This window comes from Centropristis striata, chromosome 2 (genome assembly GCF_030273125.1).
Source record: "Centropristis striata isolate RG_2023a ecotype Rhode Island chromosome 2, C.striata_1.0, whole genome shotgun sequence".
Classification (NCBI taxonomy): domain Eukaryota; kingdom Metazoa; phylum Chordata; class Actinopteri; order Perciformes; family Serranidae; genus Centropristis; species Centropristis striata.
Window position 1 is genome coordinate 33,290,215 of NC_081518.1, and position 14,804 is coordinate 33,305,018.

Genomic DNA, 14,804 nt, shown 5'->3' on the forward strand with positions numbered 1-14,804 from the left:
CGCTGTGTAAATACGTTGTGTAAATGGACCGGGTGAGGAAGGAAAATGTGATAATGAGAACAGAAACACTCATAAAAAGTTTGGGTCTATTTTGTCAAGTTAACTAATTTCAGTTACATAGAAACATAGACATTTTCAGCCAGTAGAGTCAAGAAATTCTAACAAAAACAAATAGTGAATTAAACTAATTTATGTTATTAAACTAAATAGAACTGAGATGATTATATGAAATGTAGGGTTGCATGGTTATGGCCAAAATGATAATCACAATTATTTTGATCAATATTGTAATCACGATTATTAATTATGTTAAGGAAAACATCTGTATTTTTATTGTGGTACTTTTAAACAAACAATAGGAGCAGTTTGATCGCTAGGTGAAAACCTCCTGCAGCAGCAGCAGCACATACACACTGTACTGCTAAAGAGCTAACTGTTAGCCTATTAGCAATTTGCAGACTGGACACTAAGGGGTTAATGTCCCCTCCGGCTCTGCAGCTGGGAAAGAGTGCTGCAGGAGGACTGTGCCGCTTCGACTCGTTCTTACTATTACTAAATGGTGCGTGTTGTTGTGGCGTTGAGTATTATGTCACATCTTGCTTAGCATTCTATCCAATCAGCAACCAGGCTTTTTTCAGGGGAGAAAAACGGCCCTGCCCCCTGGTGGTTGGTGGACTACTGGTGGTGAAAGTGCTTGATTAGATATGCAGGAGTGCCCGAATTTTAAAATGGAAATATCGCCGACGATCAGGTTAATTTAATCGTGGCAGCCAAAATCGTGATCACGATTAAAATTTGATTAATTGTGCAGCCCTAATAGCCAATATAATTTGCCTAATTTTTTACATTGATATGGTTTAGTGTATTTAAAATGTGTTTTTGTTCCAATTACAAATTTATATCCAATTGAAATTACTTAATTTTATTACTTTATTTCTTTATGAGTTTTATTAAATTGAAGTTTATGAACTTTAATTTTGTGGTGGCATACATAAACAGATGAACAAAAAGTATATTATTGTAAACAAGGTACATTATTTAAGGCTAGACAAATAGATATATTTTTCTTATAGTCTATAGTATGTTTATATAAATTAAATGATTACACCTGACAAAGTAGACTTTTCATTGAGTGGAGACTGGAAAATTTGAGTCACAGCATAAACAAAAGAGACATGTAGTAACACACAAGACAAAGTGAAAGGTATATGGAGTGAAGGTGTGTGTCCACTGGGCGTCTGTCTGAGGGCAAGCTCCCCTTTTTAATTGTTATAGTGCGCTTGCAACCAAATCTGATCACGTGTCTATTTCTGATGGCCTTGCCTCTTCTGTATGACTGTCTCCATGAACTTCAAGTTAAAATAGATTTTCACAGACATCTTGTGCTCTTCTTCGCCATTTTTCATGAACTGACCAATCACAGTAGAGAAGGCAGCTTGCTGTCATTGCACTCAATAAGGACAGAGTGCATTTAAGTCCCGACCGCACTGGAGGGGAAAACGATTCACTACTCTCTTTTGACTTTGTATAGCATGAAGGTGCCTCCTTGTCAGTTCAGTCCAATAGCAAACAATAGAAAAATGCCTGAAAGCTGCTGTGTGGCTAAATGCAATACCAACAGGGTAAATAAGTCAAAACTATGTTATTACAAGATAACCAACCCAAAAACTGAGCTTTTAAGAAAGAAAATAGGAATACAGGTGTATACAGACGAGAGGCATCAGCAGGACAAATGGGAAAACTCTGGGATCAGATTTTTAAATATTTTGTCACTAAGTCAAATATCCAATTGTCAGTTTTGGTCTTACCATATGTTTGTAAGGTAAGCTAAAGCATTTTGATAGTATGCAACGCTAAGTTGAATATTAAAAAATTAGAAAGCTATGTTTGCAAGTGCTTTAGCTTGCAAACACACAGCTGACATTAGCTTGGTAACAGCTAACATGTACTCCCTGGTCTATTGGGTGCTAACATAATCATTTGAATTGATTATATCTAATGTTTTTAGTTAGCCACAGGCGCCGACTTTCCCTTTCTTTTCAGAGTGTGACATGTTGCACTCTGTCTCTCTTACTCTGTGTTTTTCTGCTTGTTAAAGACTTTAGGTGGACACTGACCCAGAGAAGAAAACACAAGATTTTGTACTCAGAGATTCAGAGACTCAGTGATAAATGAATATCTTACCATCGTCTAGCGTGATGTCCTGTAGTCCGATGGAGCGGAAGGTGGGCTCCCTCTCCTCCGGCTCCTCTTTGATGTTCAGCCCCTCTCCATCAGATGGGAAGGGCCCCTGTGGGCTTAGAGGGTGAACCAGAGGCCCTGCTGCCACAGGAGACAGGCTGGCCATGGCTGGACTTGTAGCCTGGGGAGAAGGCTGACCTGAATGCTGCTGTTGCATAGGCCCCAGAGGACTGCCACCAGAGGTGGGGGAGGATGAGGTGGGAGACTGGTAGGGCAGTGAGTGGAGCTGAGGGGAGGAAGGCCCAGAATGAGGAGAAGGGATCATCCTTGGAGCAGGGGCGCTGGATGGCGTGGGACAGGAGGCTGACCTTTGACCTACCGGGTGGTAGCCCATTGCTCTCTGCAGCTGGGAGGAGTGCTGCCCCACGAGGGAGTGGCCACCAGGAGAGGGTACCTGGGTGGAATTTGGGGAGCAGTGATAGCCTCCGAGTGTGTGCAGGTGTGGGGATGAGGGGGCGAGCAGGGGTTGCTGGCTCTGAGGAGACACAGCAATGGGGTTTGTGGTTGAAGAGGATGGAGCTGATGGTGAGGAGCAAGGGGAGGAAGAGAACACCATTCCCATGCTCATTGGGTGCGATGCTGCACTGGGGTTGTGATGAAAGGGCATCCTCTCGTAGCCCTGAGGAGGAAGGCTGGACTGGCCGTTGAAGGACATGCTATGACTATGACTGTGGCTGTGCTGCATAGGCTGGTAGGAGGGCCGGGGAGAAGCAGAAAGAGGAGCTGGGGCAGAGTTCGGGTGGAACGTCATGTGGCAGTCTGCAGGGGTGTGGTGCAAGCTGCGGCCCTGGAGGTGAGGCAGGTGCTGGAAAGACGGGGAGCCCAGGGAGGGGCAGGAGGCCTGCAGGGGTAGCAGGCCAGGTCCGGAGCCGGTGGCCAGGCCGTGAGGGGAGCTGGACAGAAGGTTGTCCGATGGGTGGCACTGCTCAGGAGAAGGCAGCTGGGTGCGCACCAGACTGGCTGCATGTGCCAGGGGCATGGGCATAGGGGGTACTGCAGAAAGGTCCAGCTCTTCTCTGTGTTCCTGTTTCACCATGACTAAAGAGAGAGAGGTACACACAAAGAGAGGGAGGAAGAGAAATGTGACGAAAGAGGAAAGACAGACAGGATGAAAGAGAAAAACCACATTGTCAGTTAAGTCCATCAATCAAATGCTGCATACAGAGAAAGAATCTATAATTTCAAGTCAATGGAATGCAACATTGACAGTGTCACTGCTATTTTTACTGCAGATACAGACATCCAGTGAGTTCAACCAGCTAAAATGAGCAGTAGTTGTTTCAAGTTTTTCCTCATTCTCAACACCTACTAATTCCCTTCAGCTTTGAAGTTGAAATACGTTTCGGTAAAACCTGAAAAACTAGGTCATAAGAATCTCATAGCATTGACCATAGTTGTTGATATGTATACATTGTGAATTGGGTCTCCTTCCAGATGAAAAAAGCCTCCCAAAAAAACGAGTGACATTGTGATGGCAAATGGGGCCATTCCCTTTTACTGTGACAGCTCACAGCCCTGCTATGCCAATCGGTAACCTATTTCCCAATCTGGTGCCTTGTGACAGTGAGTTTTATTTTTATCCAGCTCTGAATTAGAGGGAGAGCATATGTTGTCAGTCCGGGTGCCATCATGTGAAATGTTGTGTGGGAAGAGGAGCTGAATGCCCCGCAGCCCAGATCAGAAGAACAGCAAACGAGTTCATTGCTCGTGCCCTCTACTCACCCCATCTTGCCTCTGGGAGAGGCAAAGGGGCACAAAAAGGCCAAACAGGATTTATTCTGGCTAAAAACAGAGCCAGGGGGATATCAAGGGTAAGGAAAGGGTAAAATACTGTATATTTAAACATAATTGTGTGGGTGTTTTTATTTTTTACACATTAATACAGCCTCGAAACAAATAGTGTGCTCCTTATGTTTGACATTTTGTCCCCCAATTTTCTGCGTAAACACTTTTTCCTGCAAATTTTTCTCAGAATTCATCCTTAAATTGGGCCAGCCCAGCCCACGATGAAACTTTTATTCTTGCCACAATAAAGCAGGCGGTGTCCGTGGTGACACTCGTGGTGTAAGCGCCCCAGCTTGACTGACAGAGCGGGGTTACTCTACTCTGCTCCGATTGGCTACCCTAATCCGTCAACTGTGAAAACAGGAACTGTTAGTGCCGAGTGGGCGTGCTTGCAAACAGAAAGGCTGGGTGGGTGGAGGGGCAAGGCCGCTTATATGCGTGCACACACACAGACATACACACTGTTGCGGTAAAACTCAGGGGTTTGGATATGTTGCACAAAATGCTCACATGTCATTATATTCCGCCAACGAGTTTTCAGTTTGACTGTCTTCAAGAGGAAAATAACACAATAACAATATCAGATAGCAATGCAGGAATTTGACTATAATGAAAAACATTAAGGAAACTTTCAGATCGAAATATCATGACCACCGAGTTTCCTTGCGGCTAAAATAATCATATCAAACCACAAATCATGATCTATGTATAGTAAAAGTTTCCTGGACAGTAAATATTTGCATCATAAAAACCTCATGCAAATGCAACACAATACAATGTGAGAAAAAAAAGCTTGGCTTGATTTTCTTCCTTTTTTTTTTTCTTCTTTTTTTTTTACAAAATAAACAGTTGGCAGGTGTTAATGTTATTGTTAGTGGAAGAGCCCCCTCTTAACCACAGCAATGCTTTCTTTGGAGTGAGAAAGAGAGAAACAGGGTTAGTGAAACCCCTGTGGAGAAGTGTGCAACACAAAGAGCACATTACAACTGTCTCTGCTGTCAGTCAAATATCTTGTCATTACCTTGGAGATTAACTTGCAGCAGGAAGCAGTGCACCCAGAGGAATGCAAAGGTACGCTTGACAGAATCTCTTTGTTTAAATGTTTGTAAAAATGTGTTGCAGGAAAATTACTTTTGCACCTTAACACAGCATGAGATTAGCAGCATTATGTCGCCTTGCCTAACTTGTTTTGTTCCCCAAAGATTTTCTTTGAAATGTAGCAGTTGTATGTCAGGAAAAAAACACTTAAGTGGCAAAGATTCTTTCCAAAGTCATCAGAACCTCTCATCTCACCTGACAGGTAAGTGAAGCGTTGCGATTGGCTCCTTTTCCGCTTGCCATTGCAGACATAAAACTGCACCTGCACAGCTGAGCCCACAGACTTACTGTGGTAGGGAGGGACCTCCACCACGATGCACGACTACAAAAAGACATTTACACAATTATTGCCAACAAAAAACTATACCATTTGCATATATTATAATGCAAATACTGGTACAAAAATGAACAAAAGACAAGTTTAAAGACATTTAAGTGCAAATATTACAGACAAAATGCTTTAGAATAACTTACTCCTTGAGTTTTCTCACGGATTATTTTTGCCTCGACTTCCCACTGTGGTCGTCCATCTAGGGGGAATGGTTAGAAACAAACAGAAAGCTAAATGAATAAGACACTGATAATTCTGGTGACATAAACAGGTAAAGGCACATATTACAAAAATATTGCACACGGAACTCTTTTACTTTTTACCTCAAAATGATAAGAAAACCATATCGGACAAAGCAGTATATCAGAAAAGCATTGAACAGCTGTTGAGTGATGGTCTGGATGAAGACAGACAAGTCTGACATTAAATGAAAATGTACTGAGAATTCCATGGTTGATGAAGCAGAATGCATCATTGTATCAAATACGTTCTGGCATACTAGCCAGTTTATGGACAACGCCATTATTCATACAAGCAGCAAATGGAGTGAATATTAAAATGAATATAATTTAGCACAGAAGCACTTCTAAACCCAGACCACACATGATCACTGAGGACTACAGTTTTATAATTCAGACCCCTGTTGAATTATAGTGTGCTATTTATCATAGTAACTCTCCTCATCTCTCTTTCTCTATTTTCTATTTTCCTAAAGATGATGTCAGTGTACAGTGCTTTCTCAAACAGACAGGACTTAAGAACCACATGAGGCTTCAGAAAAACACACGATTTCAATTTGTTCTGGAGAACCAAGACACATCAAAATGATGTCATTTTTAAAGGCCCAGAAGCCCCATGGAGAAAATCCTAGCAGCTATTAAATAGTAATCAAATGTCCAAATATCCTGCTGTTTGTCTTGCCTGGTTGAAATTATGGAGAGAGCAGTGGAATAATTGTATTTATTTTAAAATGCCCTTACACACTGCCAGATTTCTGGCTAGAAAACATCCTTTCCAGTTTTCCTATGAGGGATCTAATTATTTGGCCAGACATCTTAGGGGCAGCTGCTTGAAGGGAAGCAGTCGGGGTGAAAACACTGACAGGCTTGCCGCGTGCTTGGAAGAAATCACAGTCATCGCAGCATCGAGAAGAATAATAACTTTGACAACTCAGTCAGTGCTCTATAGCCTCTCAGCTGAGTCAAATTCATTTGCAGTTGTCTGTTTCATGGTGTAAGTATACCCTGCACCTGCATGGCCTCTTCCTCAAAACCCAAAGGATTCCCCCAAATACCACTGACAGGCATCTGTGACATGTCTGCAGAGAGGATCAGCCTACATGTAGATTCTAACAAGCACTCAACTGTAAGCCTCGGGACATCGCCTTTCTACCGAAATCCACTCTACTGTAGCTTTAAGTAGGTGATTTACCCGTTCTGATCTCACCCATACATTAGCCTTAGTCATAGTAATCCACTGGCACATCAGCCATTCATAACCCTGAAGAGATTCTCTCTCTATTGTGAAGGAAGAGCTTAACTTGCAGATGACAGAGAGCGTTTCTTTTTTTCCAATGAGCAAATGACCTTGAGTGTCTTTGCAGCTGACAGCAGTGCATTATTGCCGTGAAGCTTGTTGACATTCAACAGGCAGGAGCAAGGGCCCCACATGCTCTGTCAGACAACAAGCACCAACAGGAACCTCATACCACGCTAAGACAATGACTCGGATCATCCAGACACCCTGCGCACCCCAGTCAGAGGGGGAGAAGAACTTCAATCATTGTGCCGGAAGAGTGAGCTAAATAAATAAGTAAAGAAAAAAGTTGATTACTGTTTATGTTGTACCATCTTTATAAAAGCCTGAGGTTGTTTGGCTTTTACAACAGAGACAACACAGTGGCTACAGAGTACACGTGCTGTATTAGTCACTATTCATGGCAGTCAGTGCTGTAGCCTATAAAGTACGCTCTTTTATGTAAACATCCAACCTTGTAAAGTTGAAATACTTATCCCAATTAAGGACTTATTTTGAGATACTACTCTTTTTAAGTAGAAAGTATACAGACAGAAACAATGCACATGTACAACTCTCAACTAAGACGTTAAGGAAGAGAGATGGCTCACTCCTTCGCCAATTTCAACATCAGCTACAGAATAATAAATGCCAGATCCAGCAAGTGAGTTACTAGATTTAATAGCCTGAAGTGGTATTTTACTTGCCCCAGGCAATCCTTACTGTTGAGTTCTGCATTGAGGCAGTGACAACAGGAATCACCTCAAAGCAATGTCTACCAAGAGAAAGCAAACCTAAACTATTTCTTAACAGTTTAAAATGTGCCTGCTTTTAAAATCTCACATGTAAAATGTAAATATCTGTGTTTGTGTACATAGTAAAGTCATTTATAGTACCATCCCATCATCTCTATGTACTAGCAACAATAGGCCAGTCTCTCCAGCTCCTCATGAATCCGTTACTGTTTTTCAATTATGAGAGATGGTGGAAAAATATCTGTCACTGCCTCTCTTTCTTTCTTTTCTTCCATTCCTAGACTTACTCCAATCAGTGCCTTTCTGTACTAAAGCGGGTGGATTAGTCATGATGAGGGGGATCATTTACACAAACCTAATCAACATCATCTTCCCCTCCCTTTTCATATTCTTCTAGTCCGCTGCCTTCTTGCAACATGGGGCCCAGCTCTACCCAACATGCACCTCTCTGTGCTTTCCACTTGCTTCTGTGCTATAAAGACTTGACCATCAGTGAGTTGTTTCAGGTGTGCGACTTTTCTACGCTATGCTTCACCTGCTACACCTGAAAGAGCTGAAGACATTCTTCCACGCTGATTTTTTTCCCCCAAGAAAATTTTAGAGAATGGCTCTCTCACTCACAAAAACAACACCACTCAACTTTCCGCCATGTGTGAACTTGATTCTGTTGCTCGACATCACAAAGGTACCTCAGGCAGGCAGAGACTGGCTCAACGAATGTTATCCATTTAAAATTTCCATCCCTGGGAACAGGTATTACATGTGTTTTGATTATGGAGTGATGTACAAGAGAGAAAAAAGACAAAGCAAAGAAAGACGGGTTACTTAAAAGAAAAAGGATGTATAGCACAGGGGGGCTAACCAAATAATCTCTTTAGCCTCTGCATTTGTAAAACAGATAGAAGATTTTTTAAAAGTCACAAATACTCTCCAAATAACAAAGCAAAGATCAAAGTGTTTGAGTACAAAAGTGAACTAAGTATGGATGATGAATCAGTTTTGTGTGTGTATGTGTGTGCGTGTGTGTGTGTGTGTGTGTTGTATTTAATACAACACATTTTGTTTGTTTATAAAATAAGCTTTAACAAGATAATTGTCATTTTCTTCAATCATATTATTATTGGAACTATCAATCAATCAATCAAACTTTATTTATATAGCGCTTTCCATACATATAAATGCAACTCAAAGTGCTTTTACTATTTACTATAACTAATACACTGTGTGTTTGCTTGAGCCAGTTCAAGGCACAGTACACATGTGTGCACATGATAAGGTTGGAACCACCTCCATCTAATTTCAAGCCCGTGGTTTGATCTTGAAATAACAAATCAATTAATCTAATGCTGATGATAGTGTTTGGTAAAAGAGAGTACGCTGAATTGTGTGTTAATATTGGAATGAAAATACTGTGAAGATACTGAAACATAAAGACTGTATCAGGATATACAATGTATTTCTTCGTGCCTACTTGATAGACAGTATTACTAGCAGACATAAATCTGTTCTGCATTGCCCTGTGGGTATAAGGGACTTGTTGAGGCTCAGATAATGATACATGTCTTTTCACACCCCTGCAGACATGTACATGTATCATCCATGACTACTATAAAACCTTCAGAACATTCAGCTGACTTCTGCAACAGCTGCGACATCTAGATAACTTTAGTTTCATTTATAAGTGTATGTATGTAAACTGAAAACAACTCCAAGGGTTTTTTGTGCCACTGAACAATAACATTGTCCAACAGACCACATAAATGACACATGTCATGTTACCCATGGTTGCATCTCTGACCAAATCTCTCAGACAAGCATGAAACATGATTTTTTTACACACTTAATTGGCACAAGCTGTTCCTGCAGAGGTGGTTCAAGGGTAAGCTGCTGTGCAGACATAACACCTACCGGGGCCTTTCTCCAGGAAGATGACCTTGGACTCTGGGAAGAAGTTGGAGCCGCTGATGACCATCTCTTCTCCCCCGCTGACCAGACAGCTGGTCAGGCTGGATTTCTCAACCTGGGGCAGCTCTTGAGCCGAACGCTGGGCTGGGAGAGACACAGCAGGGGTTGAAGAGAAAAGGAGAATTATTATTTGCTGAGCTGTGTTCTTTCACACTGCAGTCCATTTATTATAGTGTATGGATGTTCTAAAACTAGGGCAGTTAAAATATCCCATTAATATTGATGTAAAAAAATGTAAAAAAAAATATAAATGAACTCTACACCACTTATATATCACTGGACATATAACCATCCACAGTAGCTTTGTACACATGATGGAAACAATGTTCGACATTAAACACCCAGATGGACTGTTGATAGGAGCACAGTTTTATTGCTTTGTACTGAGAGCAACAAGTCTCCACAAGCCATTATCCAACTCAATTGGCAAATGAGTTGCAATGAACTGCAGTGGGGGTTATTTTTGATATGACCATAATTGCTCAAAACACTTTTTAAAATAAATAAATGAATGTATGGAAAATAAGACATTTCAAGCTAAATTATTAATTTAGATTAATTCCTCACAAAGCATGTAACTAATTCATGTTTTTAATAGCTTGACAGCTCCAACTATAATGCATGACGACAAGTAGTAGTACCTCATCATTTTTTACTTTTATTTAATACAAAATTGTCAGGAAAAAATTATGGCCTCAAAAGTGACCACAAATTCTAAATAACATCTCTTTACAGTAAATATTATCTTTTTTTGTTTAGGCTCAGAGCTATGGTAATGGCACTGAACTGAGCCCATTTGCATTTTTAACATTTATCGGCAATTCTTATCTAAAGTGACTTTCAATGAGTGCAAACAATAGATTAAATCAACACCTCAAATCACCAGACAGCACACTTGCTAATGAAGAAGTGTGTGAGTGTGTGTGAGTGTGTGTGAGTGTGTGTGTTTGTTTGTTTGTTTGTTTGTTTGTTTGTTTGTTTGTTTGTTTGTTTTCTGAGTGAATTATTGGTGTTGTGTGTGTGCATGTGACATGAGACTCTGGCTGGGAAGTTGACACTCACAGCACTCCACAGGAATAGAGGCGGCCTGCAGCGACAGCACCTTCCCGTTGGGTTGAGGGATGTGCACTCGGAACACCACGCGGACCCGTGTGTTCTTTCGTCCTATATCCGTCTCCCCCTTCCGCAGCTCAATGTCTGAGTTCCGCAGCTTAAGGATGCCAGCACAGTCGATACTGCAAGGTAGAGGGAAAATAGTTGGCCCCATACGGCACTAAGACATGCATAAGTAGTGAAGGCCTGGGAGTGATAAAAAACCAACCACAAGCCCAGCAGGGGAAGGGCAATGAGACACAAATTAAGTGTTGAATCACAGAATAAAAATGCCTGTGAATATGATTTATTACTAGTGTAAATGAGAAAATCCCTACCAAATCCCTTCCTATTAATTCCAATGTAAATGAAACCAGACCTTGTATAAATATAATAATTCAGGTGATGCAGAATCATAAATATTTAAATAAAGTTTTCTTTTCTGCTCCATGAGAAACATTTTCCCTCTGTGCCCGACTCCTGTTGGTTTAAATTAAGAAAATCTATTAAATTTCCTTTGGAAGACGTTACAGCCCTATATGATCATAAACGTGTTATTTTTTTTCATTGGACAGGGCTTCCTTCATGGTGGTAAGCTCATAACTGAGTAATGTAACCCTGAAGTGCTTCAGACACCTACCTGGCTGACATGTTGTTTTCAGGCAGGAGAGGAATTTCGAGAACTTTGGTGCTGGAGACTATAATTTCTTGGCTGGCAGTGGCTACGGTTTTCCCGGTGATCCGATGCACCTGGTAGAAGGCGTGCGGCCTTAAGTAACGGTCATCTGCTGTTCCAATGAACATCTGCAGGTTGATGGGTTTCTCACTGTAGCCAATGAGCTGAGACACGACACAGAGAGATAGAAAATCAGAATAAAACCAGATGTGAGTTCTTGGGGTCCAGATGAGAGGTGTGAACAAAGGAATACTCTTCATTTCCACTGCCTTCAGAAGGCCACCATTTTTTGGAGGGAATCTAAATGTCAGGTCGAGAGTGTTGCGATATTTCTGGCAGGGCCACTGGAGATTCATCTGGCGCTTTGGCCTCCAACCAGCTTGACACTGATGTTTTCAACTAATAGACCTATAATTTTTTCCCCTTGCACGCCTTGCCCTCCACAGGATTCTGTGCAGGATGCTGTTACCTCCAAAAAACCTCACCGGGGCCTTGAACCCTGGTCTGGGACAGTCATTTCAGGACCAAATCAAAGTAATATTGTATCTACCACAAAAAAAAAGTGAGTTAGCTTTAAGAGATTATGAGAAGAACAAATGTCTGTTGTATGAAATCAACACGTCAACTTCCAAAAAAATCTATGTTGAACTATATAAATAAGAGCCCGACAGATATATCGGTTGACAGATATTTACAGGCCGATATTGGCCTATCAAAGGCATATCTGTGTATATGCTGCCCGATATGCACTGTTATGAAAACTTTTTTTCCTTTTTTTTATTTTGCTTTTTATTTTATTCAAATTATTCTTCATCTTCTCAGTTATATCATAGGATAATGTAAAATAAAAATAGCTCTATTTCCTTTACAGCTCAAAATTTTTTTTACTATATCGGCCACCATATCGGTTATTGATTCATTTCCCCCTTCTAAAATCATTATCGGCATCTGTGTCAAATACCCATATGGGTCGGGCTCTAACATAAATGCATCATTCACACAATCAACAACTCATTCCGTGAGGTCTCATTTATATAAAAAGCCTTTTAATGGTTACACTGTGGCTAAGAGGAGGGAAAAAAAGCCAGTAAAAATGTCAACAGGCTTTTCAAATCCAGTGGTTCGTGTGTGCCAACCTGGTTGGCATGGGGCACAGATACTAGCAGCTGTCCTCTCCATTAGTCCCCGGGTGCTGGCACCCTGGGTCCCACTCAGACAGGTGAGATGTTGGATGAAAGAAGTGTTGCGTGTCAGGTGGAGACAAGAGGAAGATGGAAAGGAGAGCAGGACCTTTCCTCCTCAGAGGGACAGAACAAACACACAGGCCACACAATCCCACCACTGTTGTAATGTTGTACTTGGCAGACCGCGTGACGGCAAAATGGCACCCTCACCCCCCCTCCTCCTGCACATACACACTCACCACCCTGCTGCCCGGCCCTCGCCGCCCACACCTCCGAGCTCAGATGGAGGGCAGCCCATTGAGTTTAACAGAAAAGAACAAGGCCATTCATTGCTGTTTCACCCCAGGAACTGCCAAGACTCAACCCCACCACAGCTGGCTACTGACCCTTTCCTCCCTGCAGGTTTGCGTCACACGCCGCTGTGTCAATGTTTGGTACAAAAAGTGTGGTGGATTGAAGGAGAGAAAGTGGGTGAGGCTTGGGATTTTTGTCATGTGCTGTTCCAAAACCAGCTAAAATAAAAAAAAAAAAGAATTAAATTGGTCACAATCAGGCCCTGGAAACATACAGTGTGTGTGTAGCTGAGAAAAACAGTGAGCAAGCACTACCAAAGACATGCTTGGTTTCAAAATATTGACTCTCTCTGAAAGCCAATTATTAAACTATACTAGTTTTCAGAGGATTATTAAACGCAGCTTATTTCCAGCACTGGTAAAAGGTGTATTGGAATAAATGTGGAATTGGTGGTCATGGGAACTTCTTTCATTGGAATTGCCTGTATCCTGTGAAAATGTTCACATCTCTCCTTTTCTTTTCTCTCCCTTGCTACTTCCGAGACGCTCCCCTGTGGTGAAAGAAGCTAAGGTATGGGGGGCACCTATGTTGAACTGAGCTGTGGAAAAACTGAAATATGCTGTGTTTACAGCGGGTTATGTGAGAGGACGAGCCTCCAGAGACAGATACTAGGCAGAGCGGTGGAGCTTAAATCTGAATAATGCTCCACTGTTCTTAGCTGAATAAAAACCTTGTACAGCATGTAAAAAGTGTTGAGCTACTGAGCTCAATAAAGACCCACTGGTTCTCAAGAGAGGACTGAATTGTAAATAAAACAATGGATCTATTTCTGGCAAGTACACAAATATTACTTTCAGTAACTACTAAACACGCTAGTTAGGAGCACAAAGGTCACCTTAAACTAAATCCATTAATATGTATAAGGTTTCCAGATTGATTAGCATCCATTACCACATAGCGTGGACCAGTGTGGCTATCTCAGTGTCTTAGCTTGATAAGGAGTTGAGAGGCCAAAGGTCAGATACAAGTCTGGATGGAGAAGTGCAGGCCAGGGCTGGCCTTGAGGTAGGAGCCATACAGCATCAGCAGTGTATGCAGACAGTTTAGTAACTTTTACAAAAATATGTTAGCAAAGAAGCAACACTCGCGATGATTAGCCATGCACAGGAATGAAGGGATTTCTTTCACACGAAGAGTATGACTGATTGCGGAATTTTGACTTAAAATAAAAAATCTCTATTTTCCAATTCACCAAAAATCTGCAGAAAGATTTGTTGTGGCTGTTATTTTATCAAAACCAATAAATTACTAATTACTACTACTACTATTACTACTACTGCCAAAAAGCTTTGTTTTGAAGGAACAACTCCCTGCCCCAAGGGTATGCTGCACAACTTCCATGTGTTTTAATTGCTCAATGATGGAGACATGTCTGAATTAGACTGAACAACTAAACAGATCCATAATTCACGTTGTTTTTGGGTGTGTGTCTGCTTCTCTGTGCTTCGTACATTAGTTTGAGCTTGATGTTGGTTCTTGTAGTGCAGAGGGTGCTGCAGGAGGCAGAATTAAATCTCTGTGACACTAACCACAGGGATGATGGCCAGAAAAGGCAGCTTCTTCCTCACACAAAGTACATGCAAACTCACTTAGATAGCAAACATTTCTGAAATGATCTCCTAAACTTGAACTGACAGCTACAGCATAGACTGAGATAATTTCTCACTTGTGCGTCTGGATTCTGCTGGATGTGGCACATGAAATGCACTGGAGAGGAAGTTGCACCAAGGATCAGCATGAAGCCCCTATAATAACCACTAATGGGTGCATCTTTGAAAACCACATTAGATCTTAAGAGCCACATGAAA

At 41.5% G+C, this 14,804-nt stretch overlaps 1 protein-coding gene across 1 annotated transcript in view; it reads right to left on the reverse strand.

The window, feature by feature from the left end:
* Positions 1 to 14,804, reverse strand: part of nfatc3a (nuclear factor of activated T cells 3a) — a 67,521-nt gene that overhangs the window by 15,787 nt on the left and 36,930 nt on the right. The window contains exons 4-9 of the mRNA XM_059349219.1: positions 11,423 to 11,622; positions 10,753 to 10,925; positions 9,634 to 9,774; positions 5,599 to 5,654; positions 5,320 to 5,446; positions 2,185 to 3,279 (exon numbers count right to left, since the gene is read on the reverse strand). Of these exons, the coding sequence (XP_059205202.1) occupies positions 2,185 to 3,279; positions 5,320 to 5,446; positions 5,599 to 5,654; positions 9,634 to 9,774; positions 10,753 to 10,925; positions 11,423 to 11,622 (1,792 nt within the window). The remainder of the gene's footprint in view (positions 1 to 2,184; positions 3,280 to 5,319; positions 5,447 to 5,598; positions 5,655 to 9,633; positions 9,775 to 10,752; positions 10,926 to 11,422; positions 11,623 to 14,804) is intronic.